Source organism: Lygodium microphyllum, chromosome 28 (assembly GCF_053477565.2).
Source record: "Lygodium microphyllum isolate KBCC chromosome 28, Lygodium_microphyllum_v1.1.10, whole genome shotgun sequence".
Lineage (NCBI taxonomy): Eukaryota > Viridiplantae > Streptophyta > Polypodiopsida > Schizaeales > Lygodiaceae > Lygodium > Lygodium microphyllum.
Window position 1 is genome coordinate 19,085,289 of NC_141162.1, and position 10,465 is coordinate 19,095,753.

At 37.9% G+C, this 10,465-nt stretch overlaps 1 protein-coding gene across 1 annotated transcript; it reads right to left on the reverse strand.

Annotated features, from left to right (window-relative positions):
* Positions 1-1,066: 1,066 nt before the first annotated feature.
* LOC148011215 (histone deacetylase 1-like) lies at positions 1,067-3,076 on the reverse strand. Its single transcript, XM_087670190.1, has 4 exons — positions 2,531-3,076; positions 1,787-2,227; positions 1,407-1,640; positions 1,067-1,272 (listed from the first exon to the last, which is right to left on the reverse strand). Exons 1-4 carry the CDS (start codon positions 3,074-3,076, stop codon positions 1,234-1,236), a joined length of 1,260 nt encoding a protein of 419 aa, XP_087526316.1. The 3' UTR covers positions 1,067-1,233.
* Between the last annotated feature and the right edge of the window lie 7,389 nt (positions 3,077-10,465).

The window sequence follows — 10,465 nt, forward strand, 5'->3', positions numbered from 1 at the left end:
ATGTGTGCAACCCACACAATAGTTGGAGGTACAATAAATAGAACTCAAGGAGATTATACAACGTGTAGGGGAGTAAGTGTAGCTCTCATAAAATAATATAGCCATGATAATGTGATATCCAGAAAGTATAAAAATAATACAAGTGCCTAAAGATAATGCATTGAAGTTCTCCGAAAAGGAATATCATTCTAAAAGTAATTATTTCATGGAGCTTTGATTGCTTTTGACTTTTCTTGACTTTTCCTTTGATTATAGCCTTGCATAATTATTGTTAACTTGATTGTAGTTTTCCACATTTACTATTAATAGTAATTTTCTAAGACCTTGATTTTCAAGATCTCCTAGTTAATAAAATAATTCCTCCCCCCTCATTGGAGGGTGGGTTCCTAAGTAATACCTTTTCCATGGTAATACACATCTCATTATAAATGTATAATATATCATGGACAAAAAAAAACATTTACATTGTCAGGTTTAGGCATATCTTAAGGTATAACCTTAAGACATTGTAAGCATAGCCTGTAAGACCATTTAACACCACATGAATTTCACGGTGTGAATGCTAATGCTGAATAAAATCACCAACAAAAGAAAGGGTGAGGATTGTGCCCCTTGGCTTGTTTTAAAGAAGGGAAAAGGAAAATGTTCAACACCTCTATAAGGTTTGTCGAGAAATTATGGATGCACTTCAAAGCATGGATTAGCCAAGTGGGATTGTAACTTGATTTGTTTGGGGATAGGGGGACCAAGGCACATCCCACTTAGAGTCTAAATTTTTAGCTAGCTTGCAGAATCAAAGGATTAAAGTAAGCTTGATGCCTTGATGACTTGATTCCAAACTTTTAAGGGATTTATAGTCACATTGAGTTGGTAATTTGCAAAGGTGGTAGGCACAAGGTAACTTCAATTCACAAGATTTAATTGAAGGACAAGGATTCATAACATTGTTTTAAAAAATTGGATACACTACATGCAATGTCTTTTTGGAACTCCAATTCTCCCACACACTTCCTTCATTGAGCAATACTACAAAATATCACACGGACGTTTACAAAGTCGATGCCCATCAATAACCATCATACTTCTATTCCATACCCCTCATTGGCCATGTGTTCTCTTTCATGTGTGGCAACCATGGGTCTCATTATCATTGTACGAAGGTGGGATTTCCAAGACCCTTTCTGATGGAGTACTAGAGCAATTGATGCAGTACTTGATGACGTCTCCTTCTACTCAACTTCTCCCAGCATTAGTACCATCATCTTCCTCATCCTGAAATGCATTCAATGTACATGTCAACAAACACAAACAAGAATATGCCCAATGCAACATATAATTCGAATGATCTTGATTGTGGACTCAAAGAAACTTGACTAGATAGTGAAAGGAAATGCTGTGCGCATCACCTGCTCGGGGAACTCTGTGTCAGGAGGTCGCTCTTGGAATTGGGCACTAGGTACAGGTTGAAGCTTAGATAGGTTATCAAGAATTTGATTCCTTATAGATTCGAGGTGAGCTTTGAGATTCTGATTTTCCATGTTAATGGGTTTCACATGGAGTGTGTAATCAGGTCCGAAGTACTCATAGTACTCGTTGACAGGCATCTTGTCCTCTAGCTCAACACCAACTGCTACAGCCGTCTGCATCGTCATCTCAAACAATATTGTTCAAGTCAAGTTACGCAACAGCTCCAATTGTTAATTATGCTCTTAATGCGTGTAGCAAGCTAAAAACTCAAAAGCGGCGCCAGCAATTAGCAGTTGAGAATTAGTTTCTATGCACGCACCTCGTAACACCAGCAACGTGCTACGTTGCGAATGGTATAACCACCGCCTCCGACGAGAAGAAGTGGCACATTGAAGGACCTCACGAAACGCACGCATTCGGCATGGCCCTTGATCGAAAGATTAAAACGGCCTAGCCTATCCCCTGACAGAGAGTCTGCTCCACACTGGAGAACAACTGCTCCGGGCTGGAAAACCTCCATCACTTTTGATACGATCGGCTTAAATAATGACTGGTAGCTCTCATCGTCGATCCCATCTTTTAGCGGGACATTCACGGAGTAATACTTCCCGTTACCATGTCCTACGTCCAGCAGGTCTCCTGTGCCGGGGAAGTAATCGCCGAACTTGTGGAAGGATACGGTCATAACCCGGTCGGTTGTGTAGAAGGCTTCTTCGACCCCATCGCCGTGGTGTACGTCAATGTCGATGTAAAGAACCCGCTGCATAGACATTAAAACATGCAATGAATGCGTGATCATCAATCCAACACTTCAAGCGGCCATACAAACGAGGGCCATGATCAATTAATTGCTAACAAGTCTTCAATCCCTAAAACAAGAGTAATGAGGCTTTTACTACGAACACCCACGACATCAAACATGCAGATAATGCAATGAATATATTGCCTGAGCATCAATTTAACACGTTGAGCCATAAAAACAAGAGTCATCAATCTAACACTTGAAGCCATAAAAGGAGAGGAGTCTATATGATGAGGTTTTTAATGACCCATGACCTATTACCGCATGATACTTGAGCAGCTCTAACACAGCCAGCACAATGTCGTTAACATAGCAAAAGCCCGATGCTTCACATTTTTTGGCATGATGAAGACCTCCAGCCCAGTTGATGGCGATGTCAGCGCGATTGTGATTGAGTTTAACAGCCCCGCCGACAGAGCCCCCGGCGGAAGTCTGGCAGAATGCATAGAGGCCATCGAACGCAGGGCAATCATCCCCGTCCCCGACATTGAACTGCCTGCAGAGTGCACGCATGATCTGATCGTGCTGAGCCTCCGGAGTGACTGCCTGCAGGAACGCGACGTAGTCGTCCTCATGGAATTGGCACAGGTCGCTGGCACTAGCCGGGAAAGGGCGCAGCACGTCCATCTTGTGATGGAGGCCATAACGCACAAGAAGCGAATGCGTCATCCGGACGCGATGCGGTTTCATGGGGTGCCCCTGCCCGTAGTAGTAGTTCCCGATGTCCGAGTCGTAGAAGTAAGAGATTCTTCTCTTTCTGGCGTCAGCACCTGTATTTATAGTGAGAGAGTTGCCCTCCTGATTCATTGATTTAAATTACTGTTGCAGGATATTCAAACGCGTTCGGATTTTCTCAATCCGGCCTCTTCTTCGGCCACGTGCAAGTTGCGACTGATCTCAGCTATGGTAGACACAGCTCTGAGTGCTGCAGCTCAGACGTCTTGCATTCAGAGCGTGAATTCAAAGCTTTTGATCCCCTCTCCTGGTTAATGTGATAAGGAATATGGCAGTCCTGCGCCACTGAAATACACCAACCGCCAATCTCCAGAATGATGCGAGTCGGCCAGAAATTCCGACCGATAATCTACGCCAACGTGATATTCCATCAATTTCCATCTTCAAAGCTCACAAAGGAGAATGATCCAGCCCAATGGTACACATTCTCAAAGTCTGTCCATGGAGTATATATTGGTCGGTGTGCATTATGATCATGAATAAACATGCTAATGGAGTTTTATCAGTTAGGACCTCCTCTAGCTCCATCTCTCCATTGCGAAGCTGAGGCCTAGGATCATACCAACTAATGGTTCTATGTTTACATGGGCATGCGGTACTTCGACAGCTAATTTGGACTTCTTGTAGCGCTTGCACAATCCGTTTGTGCACAACCAACTCACAACACAAAACAAAACATACCTCCACATGTACTAGTCTAGTTTACAAGCTTAGAAAATAAGTGATATTCTACAGCTTGAGGAGGTCCCAGCTTGAGTAAGTCCCAAGCTGTGGCATTTGATCTTCCTTTATGAGCTTTGGTGTTAAACTTGTACATGATCTCACCACCAAACTTTGCACTTTCTTTTCCTAAGACTGATACAAATCGTGAGTAGTAGCGAGGACAAATTCATCAAACTTTGTGCTTTGATTCTAAATTTGAACATCTTTGAGCATTTGCTTTTTCTAGCTCTATCATTGCATGCAATACAATAAGAGTGGCATTGCTATCATCTAACAATAATATGAATGCAAGCAACGAACTTCAATGCCATAAACAGCTTAAAGATTGTCTCCAACATTCTAGCTCACCAAGCAATAGTGATGACAAATTCATCGTACTTTGTGCTTTGATCCTAAATTTCAACATGATTTCCAATATGCTTCACCATCACACTTTGAACATTTGATTTTCCTAACTCTATCATTGCATGCATTGCAATAAGATGGGCATTGCTATCATCTTACAATAATATAAATACAAGCAATGGACTTCAATGCCATAAACAACTGAAAGAGTGTCTTTAACATTCTAGCTCACCCTCTCTCACGCATTACTGCACAATAAGATTTAAAAAAGGGGTAGAAAAGTGAAAGCTTGAAAGTTTGCACACATAAGAATGATCTCTCTATTTAATTATATAAATTATATATATTTGCTATAGGCATAATGTTTCCCAATTAAGACTAGTAGAAAATCCATTTTCTACTAGACTTGTGACTAGTTCTTTTTGCTTTTGCATACACTTTGCATTTGGTAGATAGTGTTTTAGATACAAATGAATAGGGATTGCCCACAATCACTAAATATGATGCAGAGACTAATCACAATTCACACAAGAGTGAGTTCAACTCTCATTTAATATGTATAATCATGTCTTTACCCATAAGTAACAAAGTAATAATTGGGAAAACTTACAAGACCACCTTGTGGATGAGTAAGCCTAGATTCATGCATCAAGATTTCTAAATTTGATTGTGACTAGAAACTGCTTTGCCTCTGGTATCCTTTCATCTTCTCCAATCTTCCTTCCTTTGACTCTAACTTGTTTTTAACAACCTTATCCTAATGAAGGTTAAGACTTTGTCATTCTTGAATGGGTAATAGTCAATTACTTGTTGAGATTCTCAATTATTATATCAATATCCATTGGGAAAAGTTATATCTTTTATAAATGTGCCCATTTCCCTTCAATGTGCACTACAACAAAAAGGCTCCATAGACACGCTTGTAGACGCAATATTTGAACTGTGTTAAAAAATGTCGGACGCGTTTATTACCATGTCTACTGCCACGTCTGAAATTTCGTGTCTAAAAGTGTGCTTATAGTGAAATCTACGTGTGCATATAGATGCGCCTATTGACGCGCTCCGTAAATATATAATCATATTTATAAAAAAGTAGATATATTCATATTTTGCATCTATACATGTGTGTAACTGCGCGTCTACAAAGGCGTGTACTCTTCAAATTTTTGACGATAATAGATGCACATTTTTCCTACAATTTAGACACGTTGATAGACGCGCAAAACAGAGGTATGAAAAAAAAACCAGAGAGCAAGCCACATGCTCTCTAGTTTTTTTTCCCCCATCAACATCAAATTGTATGCTTAGGGAAAACAGAGAAAGATTATTTCGAAGATTTTTGTACTGAAAACAAAACAATGTATGTAAAACATGAAATTTCATATATATAGATGAACCATTTTTACATGATGAGTTCTAGTGCTTGTGACCTCAAGCATGGTCATGGTTGCAAGCACTAGCTGAAAGTAATACATATAAAAAATGAAAACTACAAGCCAAGGGGAGACATGCATGCATGGGGCTCCTCTATATCTCCTCAAAAGAGGCATCATCGTTGCTACCACCACCGCTGCGGGTGCCGCTGCCGCCACTGCTACTGCTAGTCCCCCCTTCGCTATCCTCAACTGCATCAGGGTTCATCTACACAAAGGATTAAGGTATATAAATACCATTACAAACAATAAATTAGAGTTATCTATACTTTTAATGTAAAAAATAAAACACACCTCTTCTGGTTGTGGAATCCTCATGGCACGATTATATTTCTCCTCTGTGATGAGTCCCTCCTCGTAGAAATGTTGCCAAGTGGATGCTCGGTTATGACCTCGATGGTAGCCTACCTCTAATGGTAAACAATAACCGATGGTATCACGTCATCCCCATATCTAATCGTTCAAAACCAATATATGGCAATGCTACCAACATAGAGATAGTTGATGGCAATCCAACAATCAATGATGATGCACATGATGATGCCGTAATCATGATCGATGATATACATGATGCAGTGCAAGATGATCCCCATGAGGATGTTCAAGGAAGCGCAGAAGAGGATAACAATATGGTTGTAGATGATGATGAAGAAATTGAGCATAGCAAAACATCTGACAGTGGGATAAACTTATTTGTTTCATTTCCTATTGGTAACATAGACCTAGAGGTAGATAGTCTAGCAAGGGCCGATCTCATTGAAGATGAGATGGATCATTCATTGTAGCATATATAATTAGCTTTGAATGATTGGATGTATATTTGTAATACTCAGAAAGAAGTAAAGTTGATAATGTATTCAACACTATATAGGGGAATATGGGAATTTTCCATAAGTTTGGGACACGCGGTCAAATCTTTGAATTTGTCATAACTTGAACACTATAACTCCAAATCGAGCGCTCTATAGCTCAATAGATTCCATTTTTCAAGCAGTTTCCAATGATAGGTCATATCCTATGGTTTTGAGATACTTATGAGCATGTTATCCGAGTGCCACCTTTTTAGTATTCAAAAAATGGGAATTGGGAGATTCCCAAACTTGCTAATATTGTGTTATTCAAAAAAATACTAGCTGTTAAAATGTTTGGTCATATTTAGGGACTATATGAGAAATGAAAAATAAGTGCATTTATTTTCGCATCTATAAGCGTATTTAAAAACGTGGGTATATAGACGTGTTTTATATACTAGCGCCAATAGACGCGCTGATAAACTTGTTTCACGTGTACAGTGCGCGTCTATAGGGCCTTTCTTTTATAATGGTGCTTTATCAAAAGAGTAGCTTGATCTCTCTCCATCACTAGCTCTTCTTTTCATGGAATCATTCTTTATATGAATCTTTTATTAAGAAAAAGTAGCATCAACATTTTGTACCACTAGAGCTAGAGCATGAGGTTTTTTATTACCACCCTCTATCAAATGTGACTCATTGGATATTGTTGTTGCTGAACAATCCCTAAGGGTACATAACTTGGAGTAGGTGGGAAAAATACACAAGGTTGCACAATCAATGATCATGGATGTACATGAAGGCTACTGATTAGGTAGGAAGGCTATAGAAGATTGCATAATAGATAATGATTAGTGTGTTAAAACATTAGGGATCTCAGATCCTACATGCTCAAAGGGACACATAGCATAGAAGTGCAAAAGAGACCTTGGGAGGCAAGATATCGTATTGACTAAAAGGGACATAGTCAATTAAATTGTCTAGAGTGCATTGACCTACATCATGAACTAGGGATATGGGTGATGAGATGCATGATTAGGAAGTTAGATTTGAAGTTTGAATTTGCAAACAAATAAAATTTATGGTATAAGTATGTAAAGAATTCAATTTGTTATAGAGTGGCAAACAATGTAGACACAATAGTTATATTTTTCTTGATTTGAATATGTGTTTTATAGATGAAATATGATTATACTAAAAATTTCACAACCTTAAAATGCAGTTGCAACATAGATGGTACTTAAAATAATTCCCCAAGATTGCCATTCATACAAGAACATGAAGATGCATAACAATGGTGCTTACAAAATTTCAAATGACTCATTATGATAATGTTACTTATATGACCTAAATCCTACTTGAATGCATTCAACGTTATTAACTTTCATTGCCTAGTATCGTGATTATGCTAAATTTTACTATCCATTGTGGCAATGTACTATGACTAGCTCATCATGATAGGCCCTACCAATGATGTTGTGTTATAGATAACCATTTTCTATCACTAAAAATTCTACACTATTACAATGAGGATGTTTTTAAATGGTTCTTATAGTCACTGAATGATATTAACACTTGTAAAAAATTACACCGCACATTGGATAAAATCTAAGCAAGAAATAAAGAATACTTAACAAATATCATATTAAGAGTAGAAATTGTTTTAATTTTAAATGAGATGATACAGAGATGGCTCTATCTGCTAGTGAACTTTGAGTGTGAAGTTTAGATGGCCATCTAGATAGAATGCTAGCTAGAAGAATGCTAATTGAGTGGAAAATATATTGATAATGGCTTTGGAGGGTCCTTCCTTTTATAACTGGAGGAGATAGTTGATACCAAGAGGCATATTCCATAGTGGATTCTGTAAGACCACTGTGGATTTCGTGAGGTTTTTATTCCACGGTGGATTTCGTGAGGTTTTGCGATGGATTTCGTAAAACTATATTTATTACTGGAGATCATATACAAGCTAGATTCCTTGTGCGAGAAGTTGGCATGGATGGCTGTCCTTTCTAAGTGTCATGTTAATTTAATGTGCACATGGATGATTCCACAAAATACATCTTTAAATTAATGGACGTTTATGAGTTTAGAGTGCACTCATATTAAATTAAGGTTAAGATAGAGTTCCAACCTATTTATTTATTTTGTAGCTGAAGACTGTTAGGTATTCACTTTTGTTAGTTTAATTTTATTATTTTCTAACAATTATGAATGCTTCAGTTGATGTGTAGAGCATGCAGCAGTGCCGTGGGGAAGCACTAGGCGATGGTGTGTATTCAGATTACCTAGAAGAAATCATCATTTTTAATGGGGGTGTGCTAATTAAAGGTGTGATGCTAATATTTATTTAGGCATGTTTATTTATTGAAGCGCTTGACAAAAATTTACAATTTTGTATATGTTTAGACACTCAGGTTTAATATTTCATTATTGAACATTGTATTTGGGCACAACCTGACTTTTTGGACGTCCAATCACTTTATTCTTTATTTGGGCAAAATCAAACACAAAAGCCAAAGTATGCTAATTGTAAATTTGGCTAGTTTTTTATCTTGGAGATTAATATATTTATAAATACATGCTTTCTTGAGCGCTAACATGAGGCATGGGGAGAGATGGTACCCAATTTGTCTTTTTGCTTCATGTCATGCAAAACCTTCTTTTTACTTTATGAGTTTTAGTAGAGTTCTTTGTTCTTGGGGATCTTTCGACATTCACTATGCACACATATAACATCCCATTTACGCACCAATGGTATCACAACAAAGCTGAGATCAAGTTCTTTTGAGTAGTCATTGATGCTAGCGGATCAAGAATAGGAGCTCTCCTGATGCAAGATTCACATCCCATAGCCTATTCAAGTTGCAAACTTAAACCCGCTAAACTGAAGTATTCTACCCATGATAATGAATTATTAGTTGTAGTACAAGCCTTACGTCAATGGAAACACTATCTAATGGGATTTGAATTTATGATCAAAACTGACCAACAAAGTAACAAACATCTTCTTAGTCAGCCCACAAATCTCTAACTGTCATATCAAATGGGCTGCTTTCATTCAAAGTTTTCATCCACTTATCCAATATCAACCCGAAAGAGAGAATGTTGTTGCCGATGCATTGAGTAGAAGACCGAGTATCCATAATATTTCCGTTATATCTTTTGATTTCCTTTCCTATGAAGGATACCTATGACCATGACCGACATATTCCACAGTGAATTCCATGAGACCACTGTGGATTTTGTGAGACCACTATGGATTTCATGAGGTTTTGTAGTGGATTTTGTAAAACTATATTTATTTGGTGGGGCTTATACACAAGGTGGATTCCTTGTGCTAGAAGTTGATGGGGATACCTGTCCTTTTCGGGTGTCATGTTAGTTTAATGTGCATGTGGGTGATTCCATCCCAGGTGATTTCACAAAATACATATTTAAATTAATGGACGTTTATGATTTTAGAGTGCACTTGTATTAAATTCAAGTTAAGATAGAGTTCCAACCTATTTATTTATTTTGTAGGTAAAGATTGGTAGGTATTCACTTTGTTGATTTAATTTTATTATTTTCTAACAATTGTGAATGCTTCAGTTGATATGTAGAGCAGGCAGTGGTGGCATTGGGAAGCACCATGCGATGGCGTGTATTCAAATTACCTAAAAGAAATTATCATTTTTTATGGGCACGCGCCTTATCATTAAAGACGTGGTGCTAATATTTATTTAGATGCGTTTATTTATTGAAGCACTTGACAATATTTTATTATTTTGTATGCGCATAGGTGCTCGGGTTTAATATTTTATTATTGGACATTGTATTTGGACACAACCCGACTTTTTGGATCCCCAATCACTTTATTCTTTATTTTGGAAAAAGCAAACACAAAAGCCAAAGCATGCTAATTGTAAATTGGGCTATTTTTTGAGCTTGAAGATGAATAAATTTATAAATAGATACTTAAATGTGGAGCGCTCACACAAGGCATAGGGGAGATTGCACCCAATTTGTCTTTCTGTTTCATGTCGTGCAAAACCTTCTTTTCACTTTATGAGTTTTAGTAGAGTTTTTTGTTCTTGGGGACCTTCCGGTGTTTACTACATGCGCATACAACATCCAATTTGCGCACCAATAGTCTAGTCAACCTATTCGACTATACTATGAAT

Coding starts and splice junctions, on each gene's coding strand:
- LOC148011215 (XM_087670190.1), bottom strand. CDS start 3,076: ATGAATCAGGAGGGCAACTCTCTCACTATAAATACAGGTGCTGACGCC. Junction 1,641..1,786: donor CACGTTGCTGGTGTTACGAG/GTGCGTGCATAG, acceptor ATGACGATGCAG/ACGGCTGTAGCAGTTGGTGT. Junction 1,273..1,406: donor ACACAGAGTTCCCCGAGCAG/GTGATGCGCACA, acceptor AATGCATTTCAG/GATGAGGAAGATGATGGTAC.